The sequence below is a fragment of the Lissotriton vulgaris genome, chromosome 6 (genome assembly GCF_964263255.1).
Source record: "Lissotriton vulgaris chromosome 6, aLisVul1.2, whole genome shotgun sequence".
Taxonomy (NCBI): domain Eukaryota; kingdom Metazoa; phylum Chordata; class Amphibia; order Caudata; family Salamandridae; genus Lissotriton; species Lissotriton vulgaris.
The window spans coordinates 483201278-483219154 of NC_141694.1; the positions used below are offsets into that span (position 1 = coordinate 483201278).

At 43.6% G+C, this 17877-nt stretch overlaps 1 protein-coding gene across 2 annotated transcripts in view; it reads left to right on the top strand.

Annotated features, from left to right (window-relative positions):
- FAM135A (family with sequence similarity 135 member A) overlaps window positions 1-17877 on the top strand; it is a 1101526-nt gene that overhangs the window by 591098 nt on the left and 492551 nt on the right. For both annotated transcript variants that reach the window (XM_086926467.1, XM_086926468.1), the window contains one exon: window positions 2876-2925. In XM_086926467.1, the coding sequence (XP_086782593.1) occupies window positions 2876-2925 (50 nt within the window). The remainder of the gene's footprint in view (window positions 1-2875; window positions 2926-17877) is intronic.

Genomic DNA, 17877 nt, shown 5'->3' on the forward strand with positions numbered 1-17877 from the left:
CAAAGAAAGTGGAGGCTGTGCAAAAGAGGAACCTTTCAAGGTGGATAATTCTCTGTATAAAAATATGCCTCACACTTGCCAGGAAGCAGCCATCTGGCACCCTTCAGGCTTATTCCACCAGGGACAAAGCTGCTATGACAGCATTGGCACAATAGGTTCCTATCTAGACATCCGCCAGGCTGTGACATGGGCATCTGTATATTAGTTGAGAAAACAGTACTAACTCGACTGTTTCATCATTATATGCCCAGATACCCATGTCTTGTTGGGAGTTCACTCACAAGCTCAATATTCATTGGGTTTTGGTCTAAATCCACTCCCTAGAGCCACCATCCGTGGAAGATATTGCTATGGCATCTATTCTATAGGTGAGGAATCCGACATAAGAACAAGCTAGTAAGTCTTGGAAAAAAATATTCTGGTGGTAAATGTCTAATCACAAATGTTTCTTTCCCCTTCCTTTCTCCATTCTGTGAAGTGGTGTCTTTACTTTCTGAAAAGGTCCCAAGTTAGAAATCAGCACACTCTCTCTGCCTGTTTGTTCCACTCTCTGCGTCTGAGTGTGCGGAAGCAGAAAGATACAAGAGACTCATGTTAGTGCGCGAGGGTAATTCTTTTATGTGGCTCTGCTCTGTCACTTCCAGGGCAATATGGAGTCACAGAGGTGGCATACAACTCCACCTACCAGTACTCAAGAGCATTGCTGGAAAAATTATCTGGATCAGGTCTGACATCTGGGGATAGACTGAAGGTGGGGAATCTGCAGAAAGAGAATTACCAAATTTTATTTTGGCTACATTTTAAAATCTCTTCTCCAAAATGTAGCCTAAATATATCTTTGTCCATGTGGTGTCATATTAAGTTATGAATCCTGAACCCTGGTGATAACTAGATGGAGACATGAGCACTTTGCTTGCCCAGTTATAGCTGTTGATGCATATGTTAATCCACAGTAATACTTCATTAAAGGGGAAACGATATTACATTGAAAAACAAAAATGTAGGTAGATCCGAGTGGGCTTGGGCATTAAATGCATGCAGTGTCAACTAACATATTTAACCTCTTGAAAACCTAAACTAATTGAAAAAAACAATCCATTTGAAGAACTAACATTACTGGATATGTCTATGTTCGTACATTTAAGGGCAAATGGCTACCCGTTTTATTTTTTAATGTTGAAAGAAAACATATTTGAAATTGCAAGTGAGCAGCATAAATACAGCCTGATTTATCAAAGACCCGTTTTGCGAGTCTATAATAGCGATCTATAAGGAATCGCTATTACAGGCTCGCAAAACGGGATTCATGTAGGAATCACCCAAAAAAATGTGATTCCTACATATTCCTTATTTGCGATTAGCAAATTGCTAATCGCAAATAAGGAATAAGGGCCATATGCATGAACACATTTTCCCATAGACACAGAATGGGAAAAACCTTTGATGCATCTGACCCAAAGGGCCAGATGCATCAAAGGGTTTTTCCCATTCTGTGTCTATGGGAAAATGTGTTCATGCATATGGCCCATAGGAATGAATGGGGAGTATTCCTTATTTGCGATTAGCAATTTGCTAATCGCAAATAAGATAGCGATTTAAAGGGTGCCAGGGGTGTCCAAAGGACACCCTGTAGCACCCCTTAAATGCAAATATAAACAGGTGTTGCGCACACACATGTCCAAAGGACATGTGTGTGTGCAACATGCAACTTAGAAAAATGCTTTTAAAAGCATTTTTCTAAGTTTTCGCTATTTACCACGAGGTTTGACCTTGCGGTAAATAGCGGGCCGAAATTGCGAATTCGATATTTAAAAATGAATGATGAATTGCATTTAAGGAATCTCAAATAGAGATTCCTTAAATGTAATTCCTCGCAAAATAGCAAAATCGCTATTACTGATTTTTGCATTTGGGATGATGAATCCCAAATGCAAAAATCGCACTTGCAAAGGGCCAGATTCTCAGAATCTGGTCCTTTGCGAGCGCAATTCAGCTTGATGAATCAGGCTGATAGTGTCTAGTAGCTTGAGCTTGGTGTACTATAACTGTGAAAAAGTCATCGAATGTAAAAACTGTTTATGCCTTTGTGGTAAACATTACTGGACAAGTTGTTATTTAATGGGCTTGTTCTTCTGCACAAATGGGAACGCAAATCGAAAATATAGAACAGGTTACAAAGTAGAGAAAAATGGTGACAGTTATCAATTTATCTCAGTATAAATTGACTTAGTTAACTAGGCATTTTACTCAGTCCTTCAATTCCTTCAATTTCACCTACTGTGGGAACATAACACCCTCTTTGTGAAATTGTCTTTAACACTTTTTTGGTAAATTTGGGTTTACTGGTCTCTATATTCTATGCCTGTGGAGTAATCAATGTGCATAACTCAGTTGGCTTTAATAATTTAACGTTGAATATTGGGGTCCCCGTTTCAGGAATTATGTAATGAAGGAAACTGTGGATGTGTCAGATGGTGGTGGTGTTTTATCACACTTCTGTGAGAGATTGAGCAGTGTTCATGCAAAATATTGTAAAATCACATAAATATTGGGAAAATGTAACCATATGTTTTACAGTGGGCATTGTTTTGCACATTAAAACATATTCCCAAAAATGGGTCTGTCCTCTGATTACATTTGGAGCACCTATTTAATTTATCCAAATTAATTTTTACAATAACAAAAAAAAAACAGAAATCTGGGGTAATTGTTGCATTTTCCAAGTATATTTGTATCCTTGAGCTGGCTTATTCCATATTTACATAACACCTTAAAAGGGAATCATTTTACTGCTACACTTATTTATTGCAGGAAAATAAATACAGATTTTGTGTTTCAAACCTAATGTCTGCATGTATCCAAATTCTTTCTCCAGAAAAAATAGACGTAGATGCTCGTTTGGTGGAACTATGTGAAGATGTCAAGGTAAAGTGCTTCCTTACCACAAACCTATTGTAAAAGTAAAGTAATTGGTCCCTCTTTAAAAGTAGAAGTTGTTTGTGTACATTCTTTCAATCATTTTTTGATTAATTTAATCAGTTTTGACTTTATTATTTCATCTCATCTGAGAACAGATATATAGAGTTGGTTAATGTCACCTTAGGCAAACTCAAACGGCAATGTAGTTTGTGATTGTAGCTCTATAAGATATTAAGATTATTATTTCAGTACTGAAGTTAGAAATGTATCATTTTTTAATTAAAATTGTAATATTGGACCCTTTGTTGGAGTTCTGGGGTTTTGGCTTATGCAGTGTGCTGCCAAGTGGCCTCTTTTTTGTGCACCTTCTCTTTCCTTTTACATCCTATACCCTTTTTCAACGACTAAACTAGACTGAAGCCTGTAGCACATTTCATTTCCTCACTTTATTCCCTGCAGAGTTTTTCTCAGTGATGGTTATATTTTTCATTTTTTGCTGCCTTTTTGCATATGCTAAGGTAAAGTGAGTGAGAGGCAGTTCTGTTGCTGATCTTTACTTGCATTGGTACCTAAGCAATATTGAGGACACCGATGCTGTTCTTCTTGCAATAAATGTCCTAGTGCAATTGCATCCAGGTGATACATCATAGAGCCCTGACTATTAAGAAATATCATGCTCTCAACACAATTGCGTGTAGGATTTTTTGATGGTCATGTGCAATGGATACCACATTCCACTACAATAGTTGTACTTCTGAAGTGCATAGCATCTCATTGCAACTCAAAATGTTTCAAATAAAGCAGAGGTATTTGAAAAACGTGTTCCTATATTCAATCCATGAATTCTCCCATTTTTCTCTACTGTGCAGCACTTTCCTGGGAGACTTTTTGGACTTCTGGGGGTTCCATCTTATTGAGACTTAGCTTACTGGCAGTGGTTCAAAAAATAAATGGGCATTTGCAATGCAATATGTCTCGCATTTACGAGAGTTTGGGCTATTGGCATTGTAAATGATAAATAAAAGGTATTGTCATTTACAATGCCAATAGCCTTAAACTATCACAAATGCAAGACCTATTGCATTGCAAATGCGTTCGGTCCAGTGCTAAAAAAAAAAAAGCTTTTGGCGAGAGCATGTCCTTCCTGCAACAGAAGGCAGGACAAAGCTATTTGAGAAAATACTGCTTGGGTCTGTAACTGAAGTCTACCGAGTAACAAAACACGTAGCAGGGGGTTTTGCCATGGAAATTACAAAATGAGAGAAGGTGGTACTAACGATGGACTACTAAGCCTATTGAACAATGAACAGCCACAGTTTACAGTGGACAATGACACAACCCAATGAAAAATATGGGTGGAGAGTAGGCAGTGCTTCAAGGCCCTACCTGAATACAGCATGCCTTGCAGAGCAGCGCTTGTGCTGTCCAGGCTCGACCTAAGCAGCAGAGGATTTCACGATCCTTTTAAAAACTGACGACGACTTTGCTACACCTTAAACGACGTGAACCTCCAGGAGCTCGCACACTTCGAATGCCACCATTTGTTTTTTTTTTAATATCTTTTTATCACCATTTTTCCGATATTACATCCAAAAATGTGTTACATGACAAAGCATAGTGAAATGTACCCAAGGCAATGGGGTTGAAACAAAAAAAGTTGCAAGCATTGTACTGTACAGTTATAATTCATGGTTGCACAACAGTAAACTCGACAGCCATTTTTTACCATTGCTTTGCTCCACTTTTAAACATCTCTTCTGGGGAGACCTCCAGGTTTGCTTATGACATCATTCTTTAATTTATATCTAGCAAAACTTATTCTTTTAGCATATTAAACCCAAAACGACTAATTCTTCCTGGGGTCATGTTCTGTGGCGGTCTTCCACTATCTATGTGACCTATCAGATATTATGCTATAGTGCGCTGTGGGGGTCGTAAAATAAGGATGTCTCAGGGCACCTTTTCTTATTATGAGGCTCATTTTGTGGGGTTCCATATTATTGGTTGGCTTCTCCCTCTCTATTATTCCTCAGGGGGTGGGTCTCATGTCGAACTCTCTCCATCTTCCTCTCCTCTGGCCACCCATGCTCGCACAATTTCAGCCGAGGGCTCTGCCAGTGGTCTACGTCTTTTACTTGTTTTGTCTTCCCGTGCCAGAGCTCTTTCCTCTGCCCTGGCCCAGGCCAACACCTCCCACACCCAGTTGGGGACCCAATTGTCTCCCTCCATCTGAGGGCAATACACCTTTTCGCCGAAATTAGTGCGAGATCTATAAATTTATGTCATACTTTTTTCGCAATCAGCCTCCGGTATAGGCAAATCTCTGCGCTGCTTGGCAAAGTTCGCACCAAGACGTCATTGAGACTCTCCACAATCTTATGCCAGTACTTTTGTATAATTGGGCACTCCCATATCAAGTATGCAAATCTCGCATCCAGTGCCCCACATCTCGGGCATTGTCAATTTTCTTCCCCATACATAATATTAAACCTATTTGGTGGAAGGTAGGATATGTAGTTTTTTGACCTGTGTAATATAAAGTTGGAGTTCGTGGAGATTTTCTTTGGGCTCTCCAAGGCCCTCCTCATTCCTCATCTGACAGGTCCCTACCCACCATCGCTCCCCATTTCTCCCCTAGATGCACCAAGGGTTGCTCTGTCAAGGTCATTATCGCGACAAGTAACCATTTCACCAGATGTCTCGCAGACCGAAGTGTCACTACAGCTTGTAGGACTGCGTGCGTGTTAGGTTCAGAGGAGTCCCCTCCCCATAGGGTGGTAAAGGTACTCAACTTTGTGTGGTAATTTAATAATTACTATGGGGATAAGTCATAGTGCGCAAGGAAGTCCGTCAGGGGGAACCGCTCTCCGTCTAGGTAGCAGTCACGAACTATGGTCATCCCGCTGCAGTCCATTCCCTCAGGTGAACCTGTGTGAAGGGGTAGCAGTCTCCACTCCGTGGCAATCCGGTCATGGTTAGGTCCGGTGTGTAAAGGGCAGCCCGGCTGCTTGACAAAGGCATCTATCTATTCCAGCATTGCAAAGCCACTTGTATCAGAACCCCCATGTCTTGATTTGGTGCTTGGTATTCAGGAGCTTGGTGGGGAGTCTTCCATGAGGGTATGTCCCGGCACTGCCAGCGTCTCCAGTCCTCTCCCATACAGCCATTGGGACAGCCATTGGAGGTGTGCTGCCAAGTAATATGCTTCAAAGTTTAGTGCACGCAGGACCGCCAGGGATACCCTATTCCATCCTCCATCCCAGATTAGTTTCCTTAACAATCCGTTCAAGTCCTTAAATCACCTCCGAGGAATCTCCACTGGAAGGTAGACAGAGTAGTATAGTAACCTAGGGAGGATAACCATCGTGGAGAGTGCTACCCTAGCCATAAGCGACAATTTAAGGGAGCGCCAGAATGTCACATTTGACTTCAGGTGCTTGATTAAGGTTTCCCTCCATAAGATCTGTCTGTTCGTGAAACACCTGTATGCCCAGATCCCGAAAGGAGCTCAGGCCCAGTTGAGGCCCAACGGAAGGTCTCTGGGTCTGGACATGAACGGTGCCCAAGGGAATATGTGCGTTTTAATAGCATTGACACGAAGTCCGGACAGCCCTGCAAATTCCTCTAAGATATCCATAGCATGGAATATGCTCTGGAGCCATCCCTGATATATAACAATAGGTCATCTGCATATAATGAAATCACATGCATCCGTCCGTCTAGGAGCAGCCCATCTCTGACCATCTCCTGGCTGAAGTTTTCTGCAAGTGGCTCAATCGCTAAAGCATGGGCAACAGTGGACAGCCCTGACTCGTCCCTCTGTGTATTGTGTAAGGAGCGGAGACTACTCCACCTGCACGCACAGTAGCAGTGGGGTCCATGTAAAGTAGTCGTACCCACCTCAGCCATCTTTCCTCCAGTCCCATGCACTTCATAACTTGCAGAAGGATGTCCCATCTTAGGGAATCAAATGCCTTTTCTAGGTCAACTGCCATCACCACTGCTTCAGGGTATGCAGAGAGACCCTGGGGGAATAGAACATGATACAGCCTCCTCAGATTCCCAGAGATTGATCTAGCTGGGATAAACCCATTTAGGTCTGTATGGACCAATGCTAGCATGTGTTGGGAGTAGCCTTGCAGCTAACACTTTACTTAGCAATTTGAAATCTAAATTCAACATAGATAGTGGGCAGAAATCTGCCGAACCACCAGGGCTTCTCTGGTGGAGGTCAGAAGGTTGCCCAGCCGTAGTGAGGTGGCGTACATTTTTCTCAGGTGTGGAGTCCGTAACAGTGCGAAAGTAGAATAAAACTTTGCCAGGAGACTATCCGGTCCTGTAGTCTTCCCTCTGGCCATCTCTTTAATCACCAGGATTATTTCCTGTCTAGAGATTGCCTCCCCCACGCATTTCCGTACAGCCCGGTCTACCCCCTTGAGCTGCGAGTTCTCTCTCATCACTTCTTCAGGTACTTCTTCAGGCTTCCCATACAGGGTTGCATAGTATTCCCTGAATGTGTTGTTAATGATTTTGGGTGACAAAACAGTTTGTCCATCTTTTGCCAGAATGCTGACAATAGGGGTGCCTCTTCCTTACAGCTTAACTAGCCATGTGAGTAATCTCCCAGCCTTCCCTCCTTCCACATGTTGTCTCTCCTGATAAGTGCAGTGATCTAAAACCGTAAGCGTTCCAAGGCTTCAGGATGTTTGCTATTGGTGTCAGATAATTGTCTCTTGGCCTCGCTGTCTGTTTCTAGTCGGCTATCTAGTGTGTAAATTTGTGTTTCCAGCGTCAGGAGTTCTCTAATGATCTCTCGGCGCATGCCCACATCCTGTTCCATATTTTGACCTCTCACTGCCACCTTAAAAGCATCCCACTCTGCTAGTGAGTTTCTGGCAGGATGTTGATTCAGTTGAAAATAATTTGAGATGGAGTTGGACAACTGTTTTCTTAGGCAGTCATCGTCCAATAAATTGGAGACTAGTCTCCATACTGGGATTGCTGTGATCTCGGGTGTTGAGGAAAATCTCAGATGTAGAGGGCTGTGATCCGAGAGGATGCATCCCAAGTATTTCACCCCCACTATTGTTGACGAGATTTGCCTGGAGCATAGAAACATATCAAGTCTAGTGTGCAGACCATATAGCGGGGAGAAAAAAGAGTATTCCTGTTGCTGTTCATTACATAGTTGCCAAATGTCTAATAATTCCCACCCATTCATCCAGTCTCGGAAACCTTTATACGTTGCGATTGCTGCTGTACCACGTACTTAGGGGCCTGGGGGGGCTGGGGGTAGATCTATCCATGCCTGTATCTGGCAACGCAGTTGTAATCACCCCCCAGGAATAAGTTGCCTACAGCCACTTCTGATATGAGTGTGGAGAGGTGTTGTAGGAATTGCGTCTGGTCTTGGTTCGGGGTATAGATACTTCCCAGTGTCACCTCCCTGCCCATCAATCTACCTTTCACAATTACATTGTACTTGAACTTCCATCCCTTGTGTTCATGCTGATATTGCTTCGTTTCCCCACAACTGCGGCTCTCAGGTCACAGCCTCCTATCATTCAGCAAACATCAGGTATCATTATTATTTTCTTCATTTTTACCTCTTTTCCTTTGTCATTATGCAGCAATGTTGTTCCCCACCACCACCTTTATTACAGAATCCTGGGGACCAAACCATGAAGTGAAGGAAAAATTTGGCTTCATTCAACAACTTTATGGTGTCTATTGATGCCGATTTTTTTTACATTTTCTAGGGAAAAGGGTCTATTACTCAATTCTGGTGGCACTGAGGCACAAGAAATCTTTGACCACTTACCAGAGTTCAACCTCCTCCATAGCTCCCACGGTTTCAGATTGCTTATGTGTGACATTTTCATAGATTTTATTATCTACGCATACGCTGAAGCAGTGTAAATATGAGTGACATTCAACGACTATGAGTGATACTTTCCTGCGAGCAAAATCAAGCAATAAAGACATGAGAAACATATAAATATCAGGAATTTACTCATTTGAGCATGAGAAACTCTAAGATCTTAAAACTGCTGTAAAGCACTAGAAATGGACGGGCAATAGGATGTGGGAGAGGCCCCAGAAGTGAGCCTCATACCTGCCAAGCTTTCAGGTTGTTCATCACCACCCCCTTTTCTGAATCGTTTTTGGCCACTATAGGTGTGGCAGGGTATACTCAGACATGAGTCCCTTTCTCACTGCACCATCAGGATTCAAGCAAGCCGGGCCGAAGAAGGCTGAAATGCCAGAAACCGGTCCCCGGTAGCTTGTCTCCTTTCTGGTGAAGAATTGGCTTGGTAGTTTAGTCTGCCCTGTTCCCATGATGCACTGGGCCAGAGACACTGATTTGCATATAGCCAGGTTCTGAGCTGGGATGGTGCAGTGAGATAAATAACGGTGATGGATCAAGCCCTGATCTTTGGACTGGGTAAGAGTGGTCTGCTTAATTCAGACACTCTGTTCATCACCACCCCCTTTTCTGAATCGTTTTTGGCCACTATAGGTGTGGCAGGGTATACTCAGACATGAGTCCCTTTCTCACTGCACCATCAGGATTCAAGCAAGCCGGGCCGAAGAAGGCTGAAATGCCAGAAACCGGTCCCCGGTAGCTTGTCTCCTTTCTGGTGAAGAATTGGCTTGGTAGTTTAGTCTGCCCTGTTCCCATGATGCACTGGGCCAGGGACAGACTGATTTGCATATAGCCAGGTTCTGAGCTGGGATGGTGCAGTGAGATAAATAACGGTGATGGATCAAGCCCTGATCTTTGGACTGGGTAAGAGTGGTCTGCTTAATTCAGACACTCTGTTCATCACCACCCCCTTTTCTGAATCGTTTTTGGCCACTATAGGTGTGGCGGGGTATACTCAGACATGAGTCCCTTTCTCACTGCACCATCAGGATTCAAGCAAGCCGGGCCGAAGAAGGCTGAAATGCCAGAAACCGGTCCCCGGTAGCTTGTCTCCTTTCTGGTGAAGAATTGGCTTGGTAGTTTAGTCTGCCCTGTTCCCATGATTCACTGGGCCAGGGACAGACTGATTTGCATATAGCCAGGTTCTGAGCTGGGATGGTGCAGTGAGATAAATAACGGTTGTTAGACCTGACATCATTGGCTTGAGTCTCTCCTCCATTTTTTCTGTTTGCCTCCACTGTTTTACGATGTTTTGCTGGTATATGCTTTGGGCGCTGTGCCACTGCTGATCAGTGCCACAGCGCAAGTGCTCCCTATGTTAAATTGATGTAACGATTGTATCCATGTTTGGCTTATTTGGCTTACTATCAGTCCCTAGTCTAGTGCACCAGGAGTGCCGGGGCTTGTAAATCCAAATGCCGCTCGTGGGCTTGCAGCACGTGTTGTGCCACCCACAAGAGCGGCCTCGTAAAAGAATGTCTACGGGTCGGTCATTGCGAGACCCACGTGCAGTCTGATACTGTCACGCGGGCTGCGCAAGTATACCTACTTGCCAGTCCCTCAAACCTTCCCTTAACTTCATGTTAGTCACCCCTATGGTAGGCCCACGGGCAGGGTGCATTGTAAGTATAAGGTAGGACACGCCTGACCAAGTTGGCATGTCCAAATAGTGAACTACAGCCATCTTCGTTCTTCACTATTGCGAGGTAACCTGCTCTCCGTTATTTAGAATGGGCCGCCGGGATTATTAATGCTATGATCCTAGCTGGCTCGGGGAGCATGGTGCAATGTCGAGTTTGGTATCCCTGAACTCGGGATTTAATTACGCATCCGTTGGTGTGGATGGTTTTTGAACTCTGGGTTTGAAAATAGCACTTTTAGAAAGTGTCTATTTTCTTGTCTCACCATTTCTGGTTTCTGCCTGTCTTGCGTGTGTGTGACAGGAGCTGGGTGGCTCCAGAGGTCTGAATGAGTCAGTGTGGGATGAGTGGGACATTTGCGTTGAGAGTAGGGGGAGAGTAGTTGCTGATAGCCTGCCCTGCCTGATACAATGCTGGCTCCACCTCCTGCCAAGCGACTGATGGCTCTGTGCCTGCCATGGACGATCCTAGCCCCACCTCCTGCCAGGAGGTCGATAGCTCTGCTCCTGCCAGTGACAATGCTGGCTCCACCTCCTGCTGGGCGTCTGAGGACCCAGCCCTGCTCAGTGAATAAGCCAGGTGCTTCTGCCTGGCTCCACCCACAACAGACCCAGGATGTTGGGAAATTCCCCTGCATGGACAAAGGGATCAAAGCCAAAAAGGGGTATAAGAGAAGGACCCCTGAACCAAGAAATCAGATCACTTCTGACAAGGAACCCTGAAACCAAGGACAAGAAGCCTGCTGATCCAAGGACTTGCCTACCCCTTCTGCCAGTGTGCTGTTTGCTGGGGGGAATCCTGCAGTGCTTCTTTATTTTTGCCAAGGAACCAGGAGAGAGGAACTGTGTGTGTACTCTCACGCTTTGCTAAGAAAATCTCCAAGGACTGGAAGAGTGCCAGTCTCCTGCTGAAGTCACAGGGCTAAAGGACTTCATCTGCTTAAAGTGCTATTTGCTGGAACCTGTGAATCCAGCACCTCTGAAAGAACCAGCAATCTCGACGCCGACGGACGTCGCCGAATCCAGCTCGACACCGTGAGTGACGGCTCAAGTGTCCCGCTTCCTTGACGCCGGCCGCCGGGCCCGATCGACGCCAGCAGCAACGCCAGTGAGTAGTGAGTTCGGCTCCAGCTCCAAGGGACCTCGTGTCTGCACCGCTGCTGATCGCATCACCCTCGTGCCCTCTCGATGCCGTGAGCGCTGCTCACTCTTGCAACAGAATCATCGACGACTGCTGAGACCTGATCGACACCGAAGACGCGACGCCGGATTGCTCGACGCTGCTGATCATCGTGTGCTTCATTTTCCAAGGTACTGTGTTGTTGGGGATCCGTGTGGCTCCGGGCTCGACGTAGCGCTCCTCGTGGTCGACGCCGAACCTTTGGATTAACTTTGCCTCGACGTTGTGTAACTCCCGTGTGGGTTACCTTGTTGCCAAGAACTGTGTTTCCAAGAAGAAGAGTTACTTTGATACGAAAAGACTTTTGTGCTAAGAAGAAGCTACATTTGAACTATTATTTTCCCTTCCAAGAGTATTTATTAAGATTGTGTATATTTTTTTTGTTATTTGGTCTTGTGCTAAGCCTTATATAAAAATCCTTATTTTTATAATACTACTGTGTCGTGTCCATTTGTAGTGTATTCACTTTATTACTGTATGTGGTCATAAATGCTTAACACACAGCCTCTGAGATAAGCCTGTCTGCTCTGCCAAGCTACCAAGGGGGTGAGCAGGGGTTATCAAAGGGTGTGATCCCCTTGCCCTGACTAGAAAAGGTGTGTCCCTATTTGTCAGAAGTGTATACCTCTGCCAACTAGAGACAGCCGGTTCTAACAACGGTGATGGATCAAGCCCTGATCTTTGGACTGGGTAAGAGTGGTCTGCTTAATTCAGATACTCTGTTCATCACCACCCCCTTTTCTGAATCGTTTTTGGCCACTATAGGTGTGGCAGGGTATACACAGACATGAGTCCCTTTCTCACTGCACCATCAGGATTCAAGCAAGCCGGGCCGAAGAAGGCTGAAATGCCAGAAACCGGTCCCCGGTAGCTTGTCTCCTTTCTGGTGAAGAATTGGCTTGGTAGTTTAGTATGCCCTGTTCCCATGATGCACTGGGCCAGGGACAGACTGATTTGCATATAGCCAGGTTCTGAGCTGGGATGGTGCAGTGAGATAAATAACAGTGATGGATCAAGCCCTGATCTTTGGACTGGGTAAGAGTGGTCTGCTTAATTCAGACACTCGGTTCATCACCACCCCTTTTTCTGAATCGTTCTTTTATGTGTGACATTTTAGTGGCATAAGAGAAACATTTTGAGTGACACTGTATCAAGAACAGAAAATAGCAGTTACATCCCTGAAATGTTTCTGAAAATATCCCTTTTGAGCTTTCTAATGGTTTCAAAACAACTGTCTCACATTTGAACAGCTCATGCAAAATCTTTCACCTACTTCTACTCTCTGTTTATCACTCACAGTATGATGATGGAGTGTATATGCATAGCTAGGCCTGGGAAATATGTCAGAATTGCATGCTACACTAAAGGACAGCAGACGGTTCACAATGGGGCCACCTTACATGGGGTGAACATAACGTAAACACAGCTCACAAAACCGACATTCAAGACTTCAATCCCACATTATCAAAAATGATCCCCCAGTTAAGAGAGGTGTCTCAGTGTCCAAAACATGCATTAAAAAGGAAACCAGTGTGATATGTTTATCAAAACGTACTTTCTTTTAGTTAAGAGCGCCTTGAGACCTTTGCGGATGAGTAGCGTGCTCTATAAATGTCCTGATTGATTGATTGAAAATGCGTTTTGGAACTTGCTGTTTCACTTTTCATGTGGGCTGTTGTTACAAAACTGCAACTCACTGCATGCATTTGTATCATTTCATTAATTCTATGTTAAAAAAAGTCCAAGCTAAGAAGAGGTGCTGAGTGCATGCAGCATCCTTAGTCCCACCTTGGACCTCTATCAGTGGCCTTAAGAAGTACATGCATTGGCGGTAGCTCAAAATACATGTATTAGTAGCCCTTTTACATTACATGCACCCCTAGTTCCTTGCATCACATGTATCTGTGGCACCTCAAGGTACATACATTAGTGGCCCAGCATTCTTGAGGATCAATAATACTCCGACAAAATCATATCAAAGTGACGAGCTGGAGAATAAGACTGAACATCAACTTAAGTAAATCACCTAAAGTCAAGTGGGCCCAATATTATCGGAGAATAAATGACAAGTAAATACTTATTAGAATTATCATGTTGAACAACTGTTCTATTGGCCATGAACCATACTTACAGCAGCACAATGTATCATAGGCCATCTTTGGTGCAACAGCTTGCATATCTTAGGTAATAAATAAAAATCCGTCTTCAGATAATAGGTTTAAAGCCTGGTGAAAACATTCTCAATCTATCTACTCTTAACTTTGAAATATTTATAAGTAGTTTACCTGTAATGGTCCAAAAACTGCGCCATGTCTTGTGGCTCCTATTTCACTGGGGATGTTAAGGGTTATGCTGTATGCACTGTAGGCCCAAAATATCCAGAGATGTCTTTGAGGCGCTTTGTAAATGAAGTTGGAACTGCCTCTCATGCTCCCAGGAAGGAGCACGGAGGGTGAGTTCCCGACCCTAGTCCTCAACTCCTTTCTCTGAAGACAACATCCCAGAGGCATGTTTAACTTGAAGCAACGTCTGTCGGTGAAACGGATCATCATACGATATCCCATCGCATAATTGCAGTTCCTAACCAAAACGAGTGGAGGATACAACTCACTTAACATAGAACTTACTCTGCTTTCCAAATTCTGTCCTTAGGTGTATAGTTACAAAGCACAAACAAAATTATGATTTGCTTTGTTGCTAGGGATGGAAACTAATCACTATCTTCGCCCAAAGAATTATACTTAATACTGCCAAGAGCGCCAGCCAACTTGTGAAGATCACTTCTGAAGTACTGGTGCAAGCTTTTCCAGTGCAGTAAGAGGGGGGCTTTTTTTAAGTTTAGGTAATGCTCAATGCAGTGTACGATCGTAGGATTGTCCACAGTCTACGGTGGGCCCCGGCGATGTCTGTCCAGGCTGGCGAATGAGCTGACCCAGCAGCATTCCTGGAAAAAATGACAATATCCTGCCAGCATGACTTTGCCCCACAGTAGAGAGAGCACTGTGAGGAGTCAACATGGCCACAGTAGGGTGAGTATGGTGCGGGAAGATCACTTGTCTGCTCATGGAAGGTGCAACAATTGAGTTTTCCTGCAGCAAATCTGCTCTCTCTATGCTCAACTGTTCACCAGTGGGGGATGCGTTTGCGCAAAACATGCAAGGCGCATCATGCTTATGGCATCATGATCTGATCAACGAAAGCACTGCTCAGCTTAAAGAGACCACATGGGCTGCGCATAGTTGCCCAGAATCGACTCGGATGCAGGTTGGGAAAGATCAGCTTGACGAATAATCTGTGAAGCCCCTGCCTTGTAGTGTTAACAAAACAGACAGAACAACGTGGCTCCTAATGTAAACAATCATAAAATTGCTAACCAGACCTTAGAACAAACGACTTCCACACTGACGAAACACAGCCAACAAACTGGAAAGTAGCACCTGTGTTCCTAGAAGCAATCACAGGTAAACAGTGATAAAGTGGCCGAGCCCAGGAAGGGTTGGAGGGCGGGGCCGGCGGCAATGTGGAAATACAACAAAGTAAAGGCACGCAACTAGCGTGTGCGCCACTGCTCGCTCCCAAGACAATACTCCATGGGTGTTAACTTTAAAAAAAGAAGGTGGGACATGCAATACCCATCAGCAATTACCGCACTTGAATATTTAAAGGACACACAGATAAGCCAATCCTAAGCAAAGGAGGAGTCTGACTCCACAAAGTAGATATAACAGATCGCCGCAAGCGCTGTTTAAGCTCGACCTAAAAAGTAACACAATAAACCTTTACAAAATATGTCAGTTTCTGGCTATTTAGAATACTCGTCAAGTATGCAAATACATACAGAATACTGGATGCAAGACTGGCGATTCTTTACATTCAAAATAAAATGTACCCCAAAAAGATTTGCAATCTGAAAAATCAGATAATGGTCGCATACATTTTTGCTAAACTTTTTCGTTGTTTGTTTGTTTTCAAAATAAAATGTTCCCAGAAATATTTGCAACTTGAAATAAAGTTAGTTAGGTTTGCAGTTTTTAAGGACACATTTAAATGCCTTTTCCTTAAGGCATTATTTAATAAAATATGTTTGATGTGTGCCTAACTTGGAGAAAAAGAAATATGGAGATGCAGTGTAAAACAATTCTGATCAACATGTAAAAACATTAAGGGGCCCCATTTATTTAGAAAGTCACACAAATAAACCTGCAGCTCTATAACTGTGCAAGGGTTCAGATTTCCAGTTGTCAACTCAGTTGTTTTCAGTAGTAAGCCTGAAAACCTGCAACAGTTTCTCATACTTCTAGTAAACATTTGTGAATTACATTTTATACAATATATATATTTGCTCATGTGAAAATCTGCTGAGTAAGTGCAAATTCACTCTTTAACACATTTTTCTTCCTTTCCTCCATGGTGAATCTCCTTTCCCTACAACCAGAATTTTTGTTGGGGAGGACGGGTTTCCTCCCACCTTGGAAAAAGTTGTATTCCTGCATTTGTCAGAAATAAAGTAATGAGCTATTTCTGGGTGAGAATAGATTTGAGAGTTGTTGAAAATCCATCAGAATGGAAGTTTGTGTGCGCATAAACCCATAGGGCATTCCAACCCTGAAATTACCTCCTCTTGTCTGCTTCCAGCACCATTTGAGTAGTAATGCTTGACATGGAAATGTTCCTGCTTTAGACATCGTTTGAAGATTGCAAACACAGCTCTTGTATGTGTATGCCAAATTTACATAGCTTAAGAGTTTAGAGAATCAAGCTGGTAGCATTTTGACTCTAACATTGCAGAGTTCCTCTAATTGCAAAATGTGTGTTTACTCATTGATATGCCACTAAGTATAAGATCACAGTAACCAGGAGATCTGAGGAACATTGAGATGAAGAAATTTGCCAAATAATTACATAATGTGGTCAAGTGGAAACGTTCTGTGAAAGGTCTTGTTGAACCTCAGGTGGCATCCGAGGCAATGGACTGCTAGTATAACCTGGGTTTATTTACAGTAATGTTTTGTGAAATCAAATGAATGCTTAAAAGTAATACCCTGAATACCACTATGATCTTTATTCTGACAAAACCAAAGTGCTATCATAGTATGAACCCTCCCAAGATCCGATAGGTGGCCTAAACAGATCCCATTCGACCTCTGCATATACAGAGCCTGTGAACATTCAAAGAATTATCACAAATAGAGCACTTCCTTTTTCTGGTTCTGCTTTGATCAGAAAGGTGCTATGATCAGAACCTTTATAGAATCCAAATCCTGACTTAAAATGAGAACTGACATAATCAAAGAAGCTATGACTACAGGTCTGATTTAGTGATAATGCTGCATGCTGCCATACTTTGTCCCCTCACTGCAGGCACTAAATAGGGAATGTCAATTTTCATACAGGACAAGTAGATTTCTGAAGTATCTATTCCCCTGGACAAGTAAATATTTTTTTTAAATTGCACATCCCTGGTATGAGTGATCTAAAAGATTAATTATGAGAATAAATTGCCCATCTTGCTTGGAGACTGATTGTGCACTCACCCTCCTTCAGAACTTGTAGATTCTCATGATCTGTTCCTATTTCCGTAAAAAGATCCACTTATAGAGGATGTCTTCATTTAAAGAATGATGTGTAAGGGCAGTAGTTATTTCCTCAAGACACTGTCATTTAACTGACAGCCTGTCAATTTGTGTTAAAGGAAACCAATACGATGTGCTTTTCCCTGACACCTTGTGATAAAAGTGATCCCATAGCTTGATCTGATGTATCGATCTGAAATAAACAGTTGGTTATAGATTTCTTACCTTAGAATTACCCCCAGGCATCAGACTAGATCCGGAAAGTTTTTTGTCAGCAGTACCTATGCGTGTCGGTAGGTGGCGTCGGTCGACTCCGTGTCCGTCGTCTGCGTCGTGGTTGCCGGGATGATGTAGTGGAAGTTACTTAGACGCCGCACAGGCGCGCTGGCGTCCGTTCTTTCTGCAGATCCAGAGAAAGCAGTACCCAGAGTATATTTTTGACTGACTTTTTGCGACTTTCGTCGACTACTCGAGTTTTACATCGACTCCTGGTGCACGAGGGGTGCCCGGTTTCAAGGCCTGTGGTTCCTGTTCTCGGCTGATGTCGGTGACGGATCCGCACCGGGGGTGCCTCTACTGTCTGGAGCGCGACCATGACCCCAAGTCATGCTCTGACTGCCGAACCATGACCCCGAAGTCT